This window comes from Schistocerca cancellata, chromosome 2 (assembly GCF_023864275.1).
Source record: "Schistocerca cancellata isolate TAMUIC-IGC-003103 chromosome 2, iqSchCanc2.1, whole genome shotgun sequence".
In the NCBI taxonomy this organism is placed as follows: Eukaryota; Metazoa; Arthropoda; class Insecta; order Orthoptera; family Acrididae; genus Schistocerca; species Schistocerca cancellata.
Genome location: NC_064627.1, coordinates 816,839,992 through 816,861,547, shown reverse-complemented (window position 1 = coordinate 816,861,547; position 21,556 = coordinate 816,839,992). Strand labels below are relative to the sequence as shown.

Genomic DNA, 21,556 nt, shown 5'->3' with positions numbered 1-21,556 from the left:
CTATGGTGCTGCAGTGTTCCTAGGCCCGCAGCTCGTGGTCTTGCGGTACCGTTCTCGCTTCCAGTACACGGGGTCCTGGTTTCGATTCCCTGCAGGGTTAGGGATTTTTCCTGCCTCTATATGACAGGGTGGACAGGGGCCCTGCTCACACAGCTCGCGCCGTCCAGGACTGGTTTCGTGGGCGCGAGGTTGGATTGTTACATGCCGCTGACCACCACAATCACTAGATTTCAATATTACTGAGCCTTTGCGAACTTCTCACTGTTTTCAGGAACAGTGGTATGTGTGACTCCCTTAAAAACCATACAGGACCTGCATTTATCCGTTGCGAGACGACTGGAAGCTGTTTTGAATGCCAAAGGCATGATAATTTGTTTTGCTGCTTCCATATTTTTGTCCAACCCCTGTACCTCTTTTGTGGGTGGACTACACGTCCTCAGGAGCCTTATAATGAATCTGCCGTACCTGCCACTAGTTAATGTGGTTGTTTCACTGTATCGCTCCGTAGGCTCACTCCTAAATATTTAATGAATGTGACTGCTTCCAGTAATTGTACTCTAATTGTGTAGTCGTACAATAATGGGTTATTCTTCCTATTTATTAGCAATACGTTAAATTATTTTTTCTTCAAATGGATGACCTATATCTTGTCCGATGCGCTCCGTATCGGTCAACAGTTTTCGAATATGCGTCGTATGACGACTACCCTACATTAGAAAACACGAATTGATACTGACTAGGGGCGGACCTCAGACACGGTCACCCAACTGACCTCATACTTTGCAAGTCGCTTGTATACAACCCAGTACGAAAGACTCTAAGGTATTTTGACTCAGTACCTCCCAGGTTTTGAGAAAACGATGGCTAAAGTTCAATAAGCGGAATCGAATCAAAATTGACGAAATCGATAAATAACCAAAACGAGCGTTTTCACATAATAGTGGGGTCCGCAACGGCGAATTTCCCTAGGAATCGAGGAATGAATTTATTACGAGAGCCATTTAAGTACCCACAAGGTAAACACTATTTAACGAAATAGACCAAGGCATCTGGCACAGGAGCGGAGAACCTGTTCGAGGTCACGTCACAGAGTCAGTGAAAGATCCATTTTAGGGCGACCAGGATTAAAATTTTAATTCCTTAATAATCAAAATCGTATGAGAAATTTATTTTCCACCTTGTTATTACTCCGTATTGAATTTTTTAGCTTTTAACTCTCCTACTCCTAACAAAATAGACAAAAAGGTAGAAATGAAAAAAAAATTGCAGAATACATTTGGGAATCGAACAAAGGTACTCTGCTCCTTAGAGAGATGCCTTGGTTGTATCACTAGGGGCGCTTTCGCTTACTAGCGTTTATGTTATTCGCAGGTAAACGGTACTGGTAACAGTTGCTTTCGTCGCGTTTGAGGGTCCCACATTTGAAGGTGAAATATGTCCAATTCTCAATTACCTATCGCTCAAATAAATTTTGAGTCGGTTGCGCTTCATGAACTTTCGGAGTGATTTTCTCAAAAAACGAGAGTGCGTGGTGGGGGTATTGAGGCAAAATATTTTAGTCTTTTGTTTTAGGTTGTAATCTAGCGACTTGTCAGGTATGAGCCGAAGAGGTTTGCCGTCTTTGAGGCCTTCACCTTTCGAATTGTACCGAAAGTCCTTCTGTATATATGCAGATTGAAGCAACGAATGAAAATTTGTACCAAGGGCAAGATTTGAACCCAGGTCTCCCGGTGACCAGGCATATGCGCTAACCACTACACCACCCTGGCTCTGTATTGGAGTAGCACCTCAGCATCGGACGAAACCTGAAACCAGTCGTAGGTGCTTTGATCAAATGTAACTATATGGTTCCAGAGATCTTTTCAAGTCTTAAAACATGTATGATGTACACATGCAGACTGAAGCGACGGGCCTCTGCAATGCTGTACGAGTTTAGGAAGAATACCAAGCGGGTTGAGGCGTGAATGGGAATGTGGGTAGAGGAGAGTGGCGTGTTATGTTAGTACGTGCTATTCTGTAAAGCCACGGTGGTCAGCGCACGGAGTGGTCAGCGTATCTGCCTAGCCAGCAGGAGACAGGTTCGAATCCTCGCCTTGATGCATACTTTCATTCGTCGCTTCTATACACTACTGGCGATTAAAATTGCTACACCACGATGATGACGTGCTACAGACGCGAAATTTACCCGACAGGAAGAAGATGCTGTGATATGCAAATAATTGCTTTTCAGAGCATTCACACAAGGTTGGCGCCGGTGGTGACACCTACAACGTGCTGACATGAAGAAAGTTTCCAACCGATTTCTCATACACAAACAGCAGTTGACCGGCTTTGCCTGCTGAAACGTTGTTGTGATGCTTCGTGCAAGGAGGAGAAATGCGTACCATCACGTTTCCGACTTTGATAAAGGTCGCGTTGTAGCCAATCGCGATTGCGGTTTATCGTATCCCAACATTGCTGGTCGCGTTGGTCGAGATCCAATGACTGTTAGCAGAATATGGAATCGGTGGATTCAGGAGGGTAATACGGAACGCCGTGCTGGATCCCAACAGCCTCATATCACTAGCAGTCGAGATGACAGCCATCTTATCCGCGTGGCTATAACGGATCGTGCAGCCACGTCTCGATCCCTGAGTCAACAGATAGGGACATTTGCAAGACAACAACCATCTGCACGAACAGTTCGACAACGTTTGCAGCAGCATGGACTATCAGCTCGGAGACCATGGCTGCGGTTACCCTTGACGCTGCATCACAGACAGGAGTGCCTGCGATGGTGTACTCAACGACGAACCTGAGTGCACGAATGACCAAACGTCATTTTTTCGGATGAATCCAGGTACTGTTTACAGCATCATTATGGTCCCATCCGTGTTTGGCGACATCGCGGTGAACGCACATTGGAAGCGTGTATTCGTCATCGCCATACTGGCGTATCACCCGGCGTGATGGTATGGGGTGCCACTGGTTACACGTCTCGGCCACCTCTTGTTCGCATTAACGGCACTTTGAACAGTGGACGTTACGTTTCAGATGTGTTACGACCCGTGGCTCTACCCTTCATTCGATCCCTGCGATACCCTATATTTCAGCAGGATAATGCACGACCGCATGTTGCAGGTCCTGTTCAGGCCTTTCTGGATACAGAAAATGTTCGACTGCTGCCCTGGCCAGCATATTCTCCAGATCTCTCACTAATTGAAAAAGTCTGGTCAATGGTGGCCGAGTAACTGCCTCGTCACAATACGCCAGTCACTACTCTTGATGCACTGTGGTATCGTGTTGAAGCTGCATGGAGAGCTGTACCTGTACACGCCATCCAAACACATATATTTAATGAATATCTGTTTATCACCTGCATTTGTTCTTGGTGTAGCAATTTTAATGGCCAGTAGCGTACTTTCATTTGCTGAGAGTGTTTCTTCCCGTGTACTGTCCGTGAATGGAATCGAAAGGGAAGAAAATAACATTGGTGCTGATCTGTAACAGTTGCTTTGAGGTGGCTTGAGGAGAACAGTGTGGAGTGGGACGGAGGCCGGTACAGAGTCCGTGGCTTACGACAGGGCGCCGTGGTGACGGCTCTGCAGCAGGCGGCGGCCGCGCCCAACCAAGCGGCTGCGGCGGCGCTCAACCTGCACGCCATCGAGTCCTACCTGGCGCTGCAGAGCCTCACGCAGATCGTCGCCTCCAACACGAAGCAGGTGGGCGCGCTGCCGCCGCTGCTGCCCCCGCCGCTGCCGCCCCCGGCGCACGTCCCCGAGGACAGCCCGGCGGTCGCGGCCGCCGAGACGCCCGAGCTACCTCCCGCCGTCGCCGCCGCCGCCGCCACGACCGCGGCTGCCACCTCCGCCCCCGCGGTCTCTGCTGCCTCGGCGCCACAGCCACCCCCGCCACCACCTCCGGCGGCCTCCGTCCCGGCGCCGTCGCCTTCCCTGGCATCTGGCACCTCCCACAGCCACCACGCGCACCAGCACCAGCACCACCGGCCCAAGAAGCAGTTCATCTGCAAGTTTTGCTCGCGGCACTTCACCAAGTCGTACAACCTTCTCATCCACGAGCGCACGCACACCGACGAGCGGCCCTACTCGTGCGACATCTGCGGCAAGGCGTTCCGGAGGCAGGACCACCTCAGGGACCACAGGTGAGTGGTTGCCAACTACTCTTTCCCATTCTCAGGATACGCTGGCGAACGGCTGGACTTACGATTTGACTCATCACGTAGATAAACCTGAATGTGGGTCATGTGTTTGGGGTCTAGTTCTTAGCTGCTGATGAGTCGTGGCCTGGACATCTTCAAAGGCGTTGCTGGAGACACAGAGCTTTGCCGATTCAGCGTCGCCTGGAGCACCTCTAAAAATGTCCAGCGCATCTTTGTACGAAACATGAACAACCAAAAAGTTTTTTGGACGGCCCGGAAGACTCACCAGTATTCAATCATTAAAGGCTTTCTGTATGATCAAACTACTTCTCCCATGCCTTACTTCTCATGTCTCTCGGGGTTGATCTTGTTAGTCTGGTTACGCCAGTCTTAAATTTTTTCGTACTTCTAGGATTCAGGCTCTTCGTTTTCTGGTCTTCCACTAGGTTGCTAACCCGTATATTTGTTGTGCGTCCAGGACTTCTTAGTACTGTTTTAGTCATGCCCGTGCCAGTATCCAGAAAGGTTTTCCACTGTGTTAGCTGCCTGAAAAGAGCCTCTTACTATCTTCACATCTCCAGGCTAGCGTAGCAACCTTGTCTCTGTTACATGGAGCTTCCGTTCGCTTGATTTTCACATGGCCCAAATTTGAACCCTACGTCAGAGCTGGCTTTATCGCTCCTTTCTATATACATCCTTTGACATCTAAAGGCATTCTCTCATCGCACATGGTTGCTGTTCGTGATCTCTCAATTTTTATACAATCTTATGTCTTTATATGTCAAATCTGTGGATGCTATTACTGATCCGATTGGTTGGTGTTAGCAGAGCATTGTGTAAATTAACACTGTCTGACTAAAAGTACTCTATGTGATCAAAAAAATCCGAACACCTCTATTTCATATAAGGTGCATTGTGCTACCACGTACTGGCAAGTACTCCATATGAGAGACCTCAGTAGCCATTAGTCATCGTGAGAGAACGGAATGGGGCGCTCCGCGGATGTCATGGCCTTCGAACGTGGTCAAGTGATTGGGTGTCACTTGTGTTATACGTCTATACGTGAGATTTAAACACTTCTAAACATCCATAGGTCCACTGTTTCCATTGTCATAGTGAAGCGGAAGTGTGAAGGGACACGTACAGCACAAATGCGTACAGGCCGACCCCGTCTGTTGACTGACAGAGACCAGCGACAGTTGAGGAGGGTCGTAATGTGTAATAGGCAGACATCTATCCAGACCATTACACAGGAATTCCAAACTGCGTCAGGGTCAACTGCAAGTACTATGACAGTTAGGTGGGAGGTGAGAAAATTTGGATTTCATGGTCGAGCGACTGCTCATAAGCCACACATCACGCCGGTAAATGGCAAACGACGCCTCGCTTGGTGTAAGGAGCGTAAACATTGGACGATTGAGCAGTGAAAAAACGTTGTGTGGAGTGACGAATCACGTTACACAACGTGGCGATCCGATGGCAGGGTGTGGGTATGGCGAATGCCCGGTGAACGACATCTGCCAGCTTGTGTAGTGCCAACAGTAAAATTTGGAGGCGGTGGTGTTATGGTGTGATCGTGTTTTTCATGAAGGGGGCTTGAACCCCTTGTTGTTTTGCGTGGCACATCACAGCACAGGCCTACATTGATTTTTTTAGACGTTCTTTCTTCCCACTGTCGAAGGGCAATTCGGGACTGACGATTGCATCTTCCAACACGATCGAGCACCTATTCATAATGCACGGCCTCTGACGGAGTCGTTACACGACAATAACATCTCTGTAATGGACTGGTCTACACAGAGTCCTGACCTGAATCCTATAGAACACCTTTGGGATGTTTTGGAACGCCAACTTCGTGCCAGGCCTCACTGACCGACATCGATACCTCTCCTCCATGCAGCACTCCGTGAAGAATGTTTTGCCATTCCCCAAGAAACCTTCCAGCACCTGAGTGAACGTATGCCTGCGAGAGTGTAAGCTGTCATCAAGGCTAAGGATGGGCAAACACCTCATAGAATTCCAGCATTACCGATGGAGAACGCCACGAACTTGTAAGTCATTTTCAGCCAGGTGTCCGGATACTTTTGATCACATCGTGTATCTGAACACCTGTTAGTGCAGATTAATATCGGGTGTGTCCACCGTTCGCCTTTATGGTGACTTGATCTCTGCTTGGGACACTGTCAATGAAGCGTCAAACTGTCTCTCGAGGAATGGCAGAGCCGGAAATACAGAAGATAATGATATTGGATTCCGGACTCTGGAGCCAAATCGACTTTCTAACTCATCCCAAAATGTTCATTTGGGATCCGGTCGGTATTCTGGGCAGGCTAATCTACATCAGGAATTTCATTACCCACAAACCATTGCCTCGCAGACGCTGCTTTACGACAGGGTGCATTTTCATGGTGATGCAATCATCATCTTCAGACTGTTTCTCTACTGTACCTATTACACTATCATGTAAAATCTGTTCATCTTCTTGTACATTTAGCATTTTCTTAAGCGCAGTGACCTCATTCTCACCTCTGAAACACCCACACGTCGTAACAGCACCTCCTCTGTACTTCATTACTGGCACTATATGTGATGGCAGATAAAGTTCTTCTGCCATTCGCCAGACCAGAACCTTCCCACAGGTTTGACAATGGTCTGCAGTCATCTGCGGTCCAATGACATCACTCTTTACATCAGTTCATGTGTCACTTAGGGTTGACTACAGATATATGTGGTTTATGAAGAGCTGCTCGACCATTTTAGTCCACTGTTTTCAAGTGTTTGCTCACAGTCGTGCTCGCTGGGCTGCTGGCAGTACTTCGAAACTCACGAGCGATTCCATCCGCGGATATCACGAGATTTTTACAACCACCTTCCGCAGTTCTCAACGATCTCTCTTCGTTAGAACATGAGGTATGCTTTGGTCTTGGTTAGTTGTCCTTTCGTGCTTCCGCTTCACAGTCTTATCACAAACAGCCGACTTGGGCATCCATAGTACGGATGAAATGCCACTGATGGATTTGTGACTCATAATCAGATGACGTTCAATGGGTAGCTCAGGGTCTAAGTCACTGAGCTTTCCTGACCAATCCGTTGTGCTGCTGCTGCCGCTTGTCCACTGACAACACAGTACTCCCCGCCTCCTTTTATATTGGCCTCTCGTGACATTTGGTGTTCAGTTACGCATTACATAAGGATGTAATAAACAGATTGTTTAGCCGCTGTTTGGAAATGGCGGTCTTTCCTGAAGAGGTGCTAGACTAAAACTGTGTGCCGAACCGGGACACAAATCTGGATTCTTGATTTTAGCGGGAAACACTCTTACCGACTGAGCTACAGTGGCATTATTCTCTACTCGCCCTCACGACTATACATCTGCTAATATCCCCTTCACTATTTCTCGGACCTTACATTCTACTGCATACTTTGCTGGACTGTCACTTCTGGTAGAAAGGTAGTGTGGAGAATTGGCTTAGCCACAGTAAAGTATTGTTTCTTATTTCAGTTGGCCCAAAAATGGAATTTTAAGAACAATTTCTGTACAGAAATATCTGACTTATGGTCTTCTTTTTTCTGAAATTTTTTCGCAATAAATAATCTTTGTGACATTTTAAATTGGAATTAAACTCTCGAATCTAGTTATACGGTAAGTAAAAGGCATATCGGTGGCTCTAGTTTACATCTTATTGGAAGACACATTCTGCCAAACTGGAGGCAGAAATACATAGACAATAAATCTTCTAACTGTACATTAAAGTTTCCAAATGCTCAGGTGACATACTTCCTCTTAAGAATCCAGTCGAATGGGAGTCTAAATTTGAGCAATGTTTCTACCAGCAATAGCTTCTACCAACTCCTTTTGCATGTATAGCTGTAGTATCATTACGTCAGTTCCTTTAACAAATTTTTTACTAGGAACACCTACTCACCCCGTGTTACAGCTCGCTGGAATTATTCTATCTATTCCATATCAGAACAACTCGGGTACTGTTCCGTTATCCTAAGAACCATAATCAAAATATGGATGTTTAGACTATATTTAAGAGAGACTGTATGATTTGATGACCAAGAGACTCTTATTTTAAAACCACAAGCGCATAATCCTCGTTTTTCAGACATCGAAGTTCTCGTAAGACGAGTTTTTGTGTCCGCTTCAAAACTCAGTTCCAACTAAATGAAAGAAAGGAAGTGAACGAAAATTATTTGTTAACAATCAACCGACATGGAGTAGTCTGGAACCGCGCGACCGCTACGGTCGCAGGTTCGAATCCTGCCGCGGGCGTGGATGTGTGTGATGTCCTTAGGTTAGTTAGGTTTAAGTAGTTCTAAGTTCAAGGGGACTGATGACGTCACATGTTAAGTCCCATAGTGCTCAGAGCAATTTGAACAATTTTTCTTGAGCTCATTAGACTTAGTATAGGTTCAATAATTTACAAATGATGATAGAAATTGAGCTTAGACTTGATAAACGGATGTTTTGGAATTCCTGATAAGTTATTCAGGGAAACCGTATAAAATCCAAGATTAGTTTACGAAAAGGAATTTAAGCCACTGGCCCTAACAAAATGGTGTATACCTTACTTCTCACGCGCCACGCTATGTCTCATTCGGAGACTATAATCGCATAGTTATTTTTCTTGTGCATTTTTGTATCATTTGTCTTGTACGTTGCTGTACATTTCTCCAGTGCCTTGATGTTACCATTAAACTGTATACGACACTTTTTTGGCCTGAAACGATTCTCAGACCAAACAGTAAGTCAAGACAGACGGAAGACGGATAATCAATTAATTTTGAGTTATTTACTTAATGAGTGGGGTCGTTAGATTGAAAACTGAGACTGGGCATTGTCGTTTATTTGCATCATTTCGTTTGAAGTTCTGCGTCATGTGTAAAGGGACAGTTCTTAGTTGTCTTAGCAAAAACAAAATTCCTGGTATTAACAAAAGTGGTTTGCTGAAATCGCGGAAACTAAAAAAGGAGCAATCGACCAGAGTTCTGGTCCGCTGCGGTGTGTCCGTCGCTTTGTGATGATGGTAGTAATGATCCGACATTTTATCTCTTCAAGTAGAAATGTGGCCAGTTCAAAGAAGGAGGCGAATTTTCAGTGCAACCTTAGAAGGTGAAAATGACCACAGGATAATGGATACAGACACTCTTCTTTGGCATTATTTCTGTTTTTTGGGGTCTTACACGATGGATACCCCACAATCTACTGTAAACCATTATTATTTTTTGTGATTGAAAGCCAGTCCTGTTACCGCTTATCATTTAAACCAATTGGAATGCCACAAGTCGACACATCTTATAAATTCCTCAATGTAATTTCTCGTCGAAACATACTGTACATCCTGTCTCTAGGGCAGAGGTAGGGAACCAAACCAAAAACTCACTTTAATCACCTACTTACTAGTCGTCATTCGCCTCCCTAAATATTAAAAATATCCCATACACCAGGTCTTTCCACCTCCCCCCACAAACTGTAGTATGTGCGCCCTTGCCAAATATATAGTTCAGTGTCCTGATTCGTTCTGGGTGCAGTTGTCTCATTGCCTCAAACTATACGTTATATGAGGGAACTCAGACCGCAGACCGCAGGTATCAGAAACTAGTAACGAGCTTAGGTATAGAATCACGACTAAGAACGGGTATCTAATCTTCAAAATGGCTCTGAGCACTATGCGAATTAACTTCTGAGGTCATCAGTCGCCTAGAACGTAGAACTAATTAAACCTAACTAACCTAAGGATATCACACACATCCATGCCCGAGGCAGGATTCGAACCTGCATCCTTAGCGGTCGCTCGGCTCCAGACTGTAGCTCCTAGAACCACACGGCCAATCCGGCCGGCATTCTAATCTTCACGGACAAATATATTCGTAGCTTCTCGTTTGAAATGAAATAATGGGAATGTCGTTGACATAACTTATTGCTATAGTGGGAAAAATGCATCGGAGCTTTTATATAAATGAACCATGAGTATCTAGTTACACCGCTAAACATGATTTAACATGAATGTAATCCATATTCTGAAGACAGCTGTGCAGAACTAGTGACGAGCCTTATTTATATACTTCATATTTTCGGTTATTTGTTGAAAAGTCAAGGTAACACAAAGTGATACCTCGCCATAGCAAGTACTGCGCTGGAGATCAGCTAGACCGCAGGTTGGCTCGTCCTTCCAGGAAGCGACGGGAGAGATCGGCGCTGGAAACCCTGGCCAGACCACCCACTTAATTAAGGCTGCCGTTATAATAGGGCGGCTACTACGGTCCTCCCACACCTAACAATGGGAACGGCTGTTACGGCAGGTAGGAGGGCGCCGCTATGGGAGAGCACAGTATAACAGTACGGTACGGTAATAACACTCATTTCGGTTCGGGGACGGATCCGCAACAGATAGCCCCGGCGCGCTCTGACGTTTACTGCCTCCGTGGGAAGGAGTGCGGATCCTTCACTGGACCGAAACTAGCAAAAAAGGAGCACGCGGCGCCCGCTGAGCTTACGAGTGGGTACTGTGTCCGTCCTCTGGTCTCAGGCACCATGTCGTGAAGTTTCTTACATTGCTATGGCGTTCAGTCTCGAGACATACTACGAATATAAGACAGCAAATCACAAGAACCACTAAACACTATCTTATGCGACCGTCAGGTTTTCCCGCGTATAGAACAGTGGTTCCCAACCTTTCTGATACGATAACCCACGACAGAGATCAGTAAATATGCCCGCCAACTACCTAAAAAAATCAAGTGTATACCCAACCAAAAACTCTGAGTCATAAAAAAAACAGGATTGTAAAATATTTTATCAGAGATTCACTTAACTCCTGGATTTTTTTACGAGTCAAAATTTTTGGTTTGGTCTACACTATATATAAACTCTAGGGAGGATACGGGACAGCTGGCCGGAGAGGCCGAGCGGTTCTAGGCGCTTCAGTCTGGAACCGCGCGACCGTTACGGTCGCAAGGTTCAAATCCTGCCTCGGGCATGGATGTGTGTGATGTCCTTAGATTAGTTATGTTTAAGTAGTTCTAAGTTCTAGGGGACTGATACCCTCAGAAGTTAATTCCCATAGTGGTCAGAGCCACTTGAACCATTTTTTTGATACGGGACAAACAAGGTCTAATGAACTTACGTCCTGAAATGCATGGTTTCCATGCTATAGACTATTTATTCAGTCGTATTCTGTTACAGAGACTGTGGTCTAATACGCGCTGTACCGTGCAGCCACAATTACAGTATGCACTGTTTTCTCATAGAGGGTGATACGGTGACAGCGAAGTATTAGAATCGGTGCAGCCGGAATGTGTGGCCCCGTATAATTGGCAACCTTTTTTTGGGGTCTTCCTTCCACGTCGCCTAACAGGCCGGGACTATCGGCGATTCTTGCGGGTGACTTTGCCTCCCCTGTTGGAAGAACTGCCATTGATGACTCGAAGGGTTATGTGGCTGCTACTTGATGATGCTCCAGCCCACTTCGCTGTTAACGTTCGGACGCGTCTCGATAGTGTCTTCCCTGGTCGATGGGTCGGACGAGAAGGTCCAGTTACGTCTCAACCCGTGCGCTTTTTGGTACTGGGCCATCTCGAAAGTATCCAGATGTGGAGACAATGGAGCAGCGTATTCATGCTGCCTTTGACACTGTTCGGCTGCAGCGTGGCCGATGTGAACGTGTAAGGCAGAACATGCTACGGCGCGTCCACGCATGCGTGAGGCACATGGAAACAATTTTCGGCACATACTGTAACTGTTGCTGCATGGTACAGATCGCATTAGACCACAGCCTCTGTAACAATATACACACATCAAAAAAAGTTTTGCATCACCTCGGTTCCGAGAGTTCCGGCACTGTTGGTCCAGACTGTCCCACTCCTCAACAGCGATTCGGCGCGGATCCCTCAGAATGGTTAGAGAGCCACGTCGTCCGTAAACAGCCCTTTTCAATCTACCCCAGGCAACTTCGATAGGGTTCACGTCTGGCAAACATGCTGGCCACTCTAGTCGAGCGATGTCGTTATCCTGAAGGAAGTCATTCACAAGATGTACACGATGGGGGCTCGAATTGTCGTCCATAAAGACGAATGCCTCGCCAATGTGCTGCCGATATGGTTGGACTATCGGTCGGAGGATGGTAATCACGTATCGTACAGCCGTTACAGCGCCTTCCATGACCACCAACGGCGTACATCCGCCGCACATAATGCCACCCCGAAAACATCAGGGAACCTCCACCTTGCTGCAATCGCTGGACAGTGTGTATAAGGTATTCATCCTGACCGGCTCGCCTCCAGACATGTCTCTGACAGTTGTCTGATTGAAGGTATTTGCGACACTCATCGGTGACGAGAACGTGATGCCAATCCTGAGCGGTCCATTCGGCACGTTGTTGGGCCCATCCGTACAGCGCTGCACGGTGTCGTCGTTGCAAAGATGGACCTCGCAATGGACATCAGGAGTAAAGTTGCGCATCATGCAGCCTGTTGCGCGCAGTTTGAATCGTAACACGACATCCTGTAGCTTCACGAAAAGCATTATTCAACATGGTGGCGTTGATGTCCTCCGAGCAATAATCCCTAGGTAGCGGTCATCCACTGCAGCAGTAGCCCTGGGCATCTCATCGACAGCTCTTGTCTCTCTGTATCTCCTCTATGTCGGAACAACGTCGCTTTGGCTCACTCCGAGACGCCTTGTTGAGAGCCCTTCCTGGCACGAAGTAACAATGCGGACGCGATCGAACCGCGGTATTGACAGTCTAGGCATGGTTGAACTACAGACAGCAAGAGCCGTGTACCTCCTTCCCTCTGGAATGACTGGAACTGATCGACTGTCGGATCCCGCCCGTCTAGCAGGCGCTGTTCATGCATGGTTGTTTACATCCATGGGCAGGTTTAGTGACATCTCTGAACAGTCAAAGGGACTGTGTCTGTGATACAATATGCACAGTTAACGTCTATCCTCATGAATTCTGGGAAATGGAGTGATGCAAAACTTTTTTTTATGTGTGTATATAGAGCGCAGTCCCTGTAGCAAATCAATGTATGATTGAATAAATGGTCTCTATCATGGAAACCATGCATTTCCGGACATAAATTCATTAGACCTTTGTTGTTGCGTATCCTCTCATCGACCAGTCACTTGAATTTGCACATGGTATAAATGTGTATGAAACACTGAGAAGTATTGGTCCGCAACACGTCACTGTAAGAGAACTTGTAGAGCAGCGGAACCATAATAAGTGATTTTAGCAGACAGGTGGCGTCCACGTAGATCCAACAGCGCCCTCTTTTCTATTACCGACAGGTCAGTGTTATGTAACACTTAGTCGTTGCGGAGCCGTCATACAAAACCAAAACGTGTAACCAAGTGCCACTATGCCTTGCCGACATCACACGGTGGAATATCTGTATGTGATTGTGTGTTTGAAAGGTGCAGAATGATTTGTCCTCCGGAAGCGGGTCTGTCATTCTGTGACATTGTGGGTCGTACAGGGCACACTGCTTCAACAGTGGGGCGTATGTGGAAGAGGATCGTACACATCTCCGATAGGGTACTGGACGACACAGTGTGACCACAGCGCGAGATGAGGCCCATCGTGTCCGCTTGACCGTAAGGGACAGGACAGCCTCGTCTACATTGCTGTAGCCACGTTGAGGCACAGGTGTGATATTTCTACGTCGAAGGTTCAACGACGTCTTCTGCTGGCTGGACTGGTTGCACACATGCCACTGGGTTGGCTTCCACTGATCAGAACCCACCAATAACGCAGACTGCAATGGGCACGTGAACGCCGACACTGGCGTGCAGCCGGCCGGAGTGGCCGATCGGTTCTAGGCGCTACAGTCTGGAACCGCGCGACCGCTATTGTCGTAGGTTCGAATCCTGCCTCGGGCATGGATGTGTGTGATGTCCTTAGATTAGTTATGTTTAAGTAGTTCTAAGTTCTAGGGGACTGATGACCACAGCAGTTAAGTCCCATAGTGCTCAGAGCCATTTGAACCATTTGAACTGGCGTGCAAAGTGCCAAATTGTAGTGTTGTCGGATGAGTCCCACTTCAGCTTGTCTTACAGTGATAGCTGCATATATGTTTGACGCTACCGTCATGAAAGCAATCGGGCGGACTGTTTGTTGAGTGGCATTCCGGACAAACTTCAAGTGCTATGTTTTGGGATGCCATTGCCTATAGCACACGATCTCGCCTCTTACGTCTTGAGGAAAATCTAAACAACTACCACAACATCAGGGAGTTTTAAAGCCCGAGACACTGCCTCTCCTGCAGGCCAGGCTACACGTCATATTTCAGCAGGACAACACCCAGCTGCATATGGCCAGGAATGTGCAAGCCGCCTTCGAAGAACGAAGGGTACCACTGTTTCCTTGGCCTGCCTGTTCGCCTGACATGTCGCCCATCGAACATGTCTGGGATATGGTCGGTCGGCGACTTGTTCGTTTATATACTTCTGTAGCAATAGTTCATGTTTTTTGGAAGCGTGCACAAACCGCGTGGTAGAGTATTCCCCCAGCAGCATATTCAGCCGCTCTTATTGCATGCCCCGACGCCTAGCGATTCTGAGTGCAGCACGTGGTGGCGCCATTCGGCACCGCGTATCCACAGTGTGAGTGAGTGAGTGTGTGTGTGTGTGTGTGTGTGTGTGAAGGAACCAAGAAATAATGACTCAATAAGAGAATTGCTACTGCTTCTCTCTTACAATAGTTTTATATTAGATTTGGTCACAGCCAACGCACAATGTAAATCATGGTTTAAGTTCGTTTGCATATTCACTTTTCTTTTCGTTGCTACTCGTACTGGAAATTCCATTTCCACACCAGTGAGATGTGATGGACGTAATTAGTATGATGTAATTTTAAGGATGAGGGACAGAAAGGAATGGAAATTGACTACTGGTATCAGATGCGTCAGGACTGTGTGCGACATCAGTGGCGACGAGTGAAAATATGTGCTGGACTAAGACTCGAACCCGGGATCTCCTGCTTAACAGGCAGTTGCGGTAACCACTGTGCCACCCAGACACAGTGTTTATCGCACTTTCGCGGACTATCTCGCCACGCCTCTCGGCCGACTCACATTCCCACCTAGAGCCACCTGTTCGTAGTCCCTGTCCATGTCCATGTCCATGTCCTCCACAAATATGGCTCTGAGCACTATGGGACATAACAGCTGAGGTCATCAGTCCCCTAGAACGTAGAACTGCTTAAACCTAACTAACCTAAGGACATCGCACATATCCATGTCCGAGGCAGGATTCAAACCTGCGACCGTAGCAGTCGCGCTGTTCCGGACTGAAGCGCCTAGAACCGCTCGGCCACCGTGGCCAGCATGTCCTCCACGCTCGCTAAGTTGAGATTCCCACAGGAGGTCCGACGCAAATATGCATCCGCACTGAAAGAACAGACACCACGCGTTCATCTAATCAATACTCTTAATGCTTTCTCTGTTGACGAAGAACCTTGACCAATTTACTGGTATTACCAGTTCTGTTAGTTCTGTGTGATCTTTGCAGAGCCCGGTAAATTATATTTAAGCTGGAATTTCACTCTCTCAAAGTATTCCTTCAATCACTTCTGTTTGTCTGACAACCCAGCCATTAACATCCAATTTTACAGATTTCGAAAACGTTTGTGCAGTTCTGTATATGCACTCTGTGCTTCATTTTCGTATTCTTTCAGCTTTTGCGGTACCGCTTGAAAATGGCCCAAATGCCAGTACTGCAGTTGTGAAATAAATAGCTGCTACAGTCAATGGCGAATATGACGTCCTTTAAAAAATTTTACATGATTGTGAATCCCGACCATGAGAAGTTAATCACTTGCTAACTGAATTTACTTCTTATGTCAAGTACACATCATTGTGCATTGTGGGAAGATCGAAACACATTGAACGTAAAACTTGTGATGGTAAAATTGCAATTTCCCAAGAAAATGGATGGCCTTATTTTGTGCCATCAGAATATTTTTCATATTTCCTTAAAGGCCAACGCTAACACATTTATTTGAACAACGAACCCCAAAAAATATGCCAGTTTTGACATGACTGCATTAGCCGTTTCTTTAGATCGGTCCGCGAGCGAACAATTGACTGACGACAAGCTAATTGGTAACTCTGTCGAACCACTGGACACGCCGCACCACGCAAGCGTAACGTTGCTTAAGTTGTCTTCGCGGCCTGCGCGCTACATTCAAATAACGCAGCGCTCATGAACTCGTTTGTTCATCTGAAAGAAAATCGTCTGAGTCATAAGTATGCACATAAAAAGTCATGAAGTAGGTGCATACGTTACAGATACACTCAGTCCCAAAAGTATTCGGACAGTGGAAAGTTTCACAATAAGTACTCGAGAAACACTGACTACGAAACCCAAACATATTTATTAGCAATATATACGCCTAACAACATTAATTACAAAAGAATTATTGTATTATTACGTTTCCAAAACATAAATAACAGAAAAATTAACAACAAATATGAAACCACCTGCACACCCTGCTGTTACCAAAGTATTCGGACACTATCCAATAAATGTTCATAAGTTGTACGACGAAAATGTCTATACCTTGTGGGTCCATCTTTCATTTTCAATACTTCCTCCAATCTACTAGGCATACTTTCCACGAGTTTTTTCCTGAAATCTGGGCCTATATTTCCCCAGTCTTGGCGCAGGTCTCCTTCGTATAGATGTTGTCCGCGCGGAGGGTCCGTTTCTCTTTATCCCACAAATGTTAAGGTCTAGTGATTGGTGAGGGGGTGCAATACTTTCGGGCAATTGAAAAGCAACCACATTTGTACAATATGCGGCGTATGCTTGGGATCATTAGCCTGATAAAAATGAAATATGTTCGCAATACCTAGATGTCGTGCTCTCTGCTTCAGATGTCCTCGCAGTATATTCAAATACGCTTCCTTGTTCATCGTGTCATCAATGAACACTAAATCACCCACACCATTGCCGGACATGCATCCCCACACCATGATGCAACCCACCTCCAAACTTTACTGTTGGTTTGAGGTTCCTGGGATTCAGGTCTTCATTGGTATTTCGCCACACGTTTGCCTTTCCGTCGCTTTGCAATAATGTAAATTTACATTCGTCGCAAAATATCACCCGATTCCCCCAAACCTGATCGTATGCGGCGTATTCCCTCGCAAACTGCATACGTGTCTTCTGGTTCACTGCATTTATGAATGGCTTTCGCCGTGCCGCTCGACCACGGCAACATGTGTCCAGTCATCAACAGTCCAGTTTCGGTGTTGACGGGCACAGGCGAGGCGTAAAGCTTTGTATCGTGCAATCATTAAGGGTTTTCTCGTTGATGTTTCGTTGAATGGTTAACAGAGTGACACTTGTTTATGGCCCAGTACTGAAATATGCAGCAATTTGCGGAAGGGTTGAAAAATGGTTCAAATGGCTCTGAGCACTATGGGACTTAAATTCTGAGGTCATCAGTCCACTAGAACTTAGAACTACTTAAACCTAACTAACCTAAGGACATCACACACACCCATGCCCGAGGCAGGATTCGAACCTGCGACTGTAGCGGTCGCGCGGTTCCAGAGAAGGATTGCACTTCTGTCACGTTGAACGATACCTTTCAGTCGTCGTTGGTCCCGTTCTTGCAGGGTCTTTTTCCGACCGCAGCGATGTCGGAGATTTGTTGTTTTACCGGATTCGTGATATTCACAGTACACTCGTGAAATGGTAGTACGGGAAAATCCCTACTTCATCACCACCTCGGAGATGCTGTATCCCATCGCTCGTGTGCCGACTATGACATCACGATGAAACTCACTTAAATCTTGATACCCTGCCATTGTAGCAGCAGTAACCTATCTAAAAACTGCGCCAGGCACTAGTTGTGCTATACAGACCAGCGCCGTATTCTTCCTGTTTGCATATCTGTGTATTTGAATAGGCATGCCTATACCAGTTTCTTTGGCGCTTCAGTGCATAAAACGGCTGTATTGTAATATTTGACATTATCAGTAGAAGATGGCAAAGCTCTTTCACTGCAACATGAAGTTACACTGTAGTATAGATTCACTATAATGTTTGCCTGACTTTGAAAGAGCTGCAACCCTGTTTCGTACAGATATGAATGTGAATTAGTACTCGAACAGTCCACGGGTGTACTGCCGGTCTATAGAGCCCAACGGGCACAATATTTCGGCGATCAGACATGTCGCCATCGTCAGGTGCGCTGACGAACTGAGCTCCTGATGCGCGCTGCAGAAGTTGTTGGGGCATCTTGGGTTGCCCAGTCTGAAAAAAAAAATGGTTCAAATGGCTCTGAGCACTATGGGACTTAACTCCTGAGGTCATCAGCCCCCTAGAACTTATAACTACTTAAACAGAACTAACCTAAGGACATCACACACATCCATGCCCGAGGCAGGATTCGAACCTGCGACCGTAGCGGTCACGCGGTTAAAGACTGAAGCGCCCAGAACGGCTCGGCCACACCAGCTGGCCCAGTCTGAAAGACAGGAGTACAAGCCTTGCGGCTACGCCTTCAATAATAACATATATCGGAAATAAAACGTTGGCTTCTTGGTGGGCTTCTTTTTACCAACATTAGGGCACCTACATATTTTCTGGCCAAATACCTTCAAGAAGTACTAAGCCCTTATGTGGGTAAATGCCCTCATCACGTTCGTAATTCTGTGTATTTCGTAAAACGTCTCGACAACTTCAAGCTGAAAGACAGATATCCTGGTGAGTTCTGACGTTGTTTCATTAGTCACCAGGGTGCCTCTTCGGGAGTCAGTTGAGCTTATTGCACAGAAATTTGACGAGAAGACGACCGACCTTTTCAAGCACGTCCTGACCACGTATTTTCTCTTTAATGGAGAATACTATGAAGAAACAGAAGGAGTCGCAATGGGGAGCCCACTCTCGCCTATGGTCACGAATTTCTATATGGCTTCGAGGAGAAAGCTTTGGCGTCATCCAAATGGAAACCTACTTGTTTACTACGTTATGTGGTTGACAAGTTCGTGATCTGGCCCCATGGAAGGGACAAGCTCCTAGACTTCCTTACACACCTGAACTCCATACATCCGAACATCAAATTCACTATGGAGTCCAAAGCAGAAGTAAGATTACCATTCCTGGTCGTCATGGTCAAAAGAAGAGCGGATGGCACCCTGGGCCACGGGGTATACAGGAAGCTGCCACCACCCTGCGCAGAGGAATGGGGTGCTAAAAACACTGGTGCACAGGGCGCGCACCATCTCTGACGCAGAGAGTCTGCCCCAAGAGCTGGAACACCTCAAAACTGTATTCCGGAAGATCGGGTACTCGATATGACAAATCAGACGCGCTCTCCGCCCCACCTCTACAGTAAGCATGTGTAGACCGAAGAAGTCACGGATAAAGAGATAGCCACTGCCTATATACCGGATACTGGCGCACTATCGGGGAAAAATAGGACGAATATTGAGGAAACACCGAGTAGGAACTGTCTTTTGTCCACCAAATAAAACGCGAGCGTTATTGGGAAGTGCCAAAAACGATCTCAGTTTGCGGAAGGCCGGCATATACCAGATTCCGTGTCAATGTGGGAAGACATATTGAACAGACAGTGCACACCATCGCAGATCGTTGCCGAGAACATCAGAGGCACACTCGACTTGGGTACCCCAGCAAGTCGGCGGTCGCAGAGCACTGCTTGTCCGAAAATCACGAAATGGACTACCAACATACCAAGGTCTTGGCACAGACATATAAATACTGGGACAGCGTCGTTAGAGAGGCTATCGAAATTCGTACCAGGGATGGACTCATCAGCCGAGACTGCGGCTACAACCTCAGCAGGGCATGGGAACCAACATTGAGTCTAATTAAAAAGACACTCAGCAAAGGAAACGAACGGGCGGCTAAGGCGGACGAGGCAATTACACCGACGCCACCACAGAGGCCGACGCCAGCGTGTCACCGACCGCTGACGCGCGGGCGCGGACCACGGAGAGAACGCCTCGCGAGGGGAGGGGGTTTAAGACGGCCGCCCGCCGTCAGGAGCTCAGTTCGTCAGCGCACCTGACGATGGCGACACCTCTAATCGCCGAAATATTGTGCCCGTCGGACACTATGGACTGGCAGTACACCCGCGGACTGTTCCAGCAAGAAATACGCCGGGAGAAACTGAAGAACCACATGAATTAGTACTGTTCAGATGAAATCGTCTCAGGCTTCCATATAGGTGGCTGCGTTGAAATGCTGCTACGTATCAGTAACCGTCACTCTCCTCATTTTCTGTCGAAGAAGATGATGAGGGTAACATCTGTACGTCGCGAAATTTCAACGCAGCCACCTAGATGGAAGCCTGAGACGATTTCATCACCAGTGCACGACAGAGAAGTCTATGTTCAAATATACTGCTGTTCAGCAAGTTGTTCCACCGTGATGGCATGTAATATGTGCTGTGTGACGTCAGAAGATGACATATATTTTGAACGGCCAGATGAAGCTGATTCTCAAGCGTGAGGTTACCAAAATGTATGACTGACTTTAATGTCGGTTTTAGAGGCAAATTATTGACGAATTTGGATGTGGAAATAACGTCGTTTACTTTGGTAATTTTCGTCGTCAAATGCACCTTGAACTGTCAGTTAGTTCAGCCGTAGTATCCACTGTTGTACTACACTGAACCGGTAGTGGTTCAAATAGCTCTGAGCACTATGGGACTTAACATCTGAGGTCATCAGTCCCCTAGAACTTAAAACTACTTAAACCTAACTAACCTAAGGACATCACACACATCCATGCCCGAGACAGGATTCGAACGTGCGACCGTAGCGGTCGCGCGGTTCCAGACTGAACCGGTAGTCAAGTGTATTGGATGACGAGAAGGCAAGACTTGTCAGAATAAGTAAAACGCTCAGTCTGCGAGTTTTGTCTTGCTAATGCCTGCGTACCTGCTTTGTGACACTTGTTAAGCATCACGAAACAATTTAGATGTGGAAAACAGTTTGAGGCTCCGTTGTGCCTTTCACTGTCTGTGGTACAGAAATTGAATTTTTCACATATACATGTGCTACTTGTCGTATTTTTTTGGGATACTTTGGGATTTTGGGATACTTTGGATACTTTTGAGCACGACCAAGATGACGGGTCTGAAGTACATTATGGCTGGCTGCTTCACTTTAATAGGCTGTTAAGTGTTTTTAGATGTGGAAGTGCTACAAGTTAGACCTTTAACGTAATTTTTGAGTAAAAAACTTGGCACAAAATAAGAAGTTCAGAGTGTTTAGATACTTTTTTCCATGACCATAATGGCTGCTTTGAGGCTAGATTGTGATTAGCTTTTTCATTTTAATTGTCTGAAAATTAATTTTAGATTTGGAAGTACGACATGTTACACTCCTTTAGTAATTTTTTGGTTAAGTACTTTTGAATAAGCCGAAAAA

At 46.5% G+C, this 21,556-nt stretch overlaps 1 protein-coding gene across 1 annotated transcript in view; it reads left to right on the top strand.

Annotated features, from left to right (window-relative positions):
* The first annotated feature begins 3,384 nt into the window (after window positions 1-3,384).
* Window positions 3,385-21,556, top strand: part of LOC126158891 (protein sister of odd and bowel-like) — a 212,913-nt gene continuing 194,741 nt past the window's right edge. Inside the window, exons 1-3 of the mRNA XM_049916474.1 lie at window positions 3,385-3,391; window positions 3,490-3,731; window positions 3,888-4,141. Coding sequence (XP_049772431.1) covers window positions 3,385-3,391; window positions 3,490-3,731; window positions 3,888-4,141 — 503 coding nt within the window. The remainder of the gene's footprint in view (window positions 3,392-3,489; window positions 3,732-3,887; window positions 4,142-21,556) is intronic.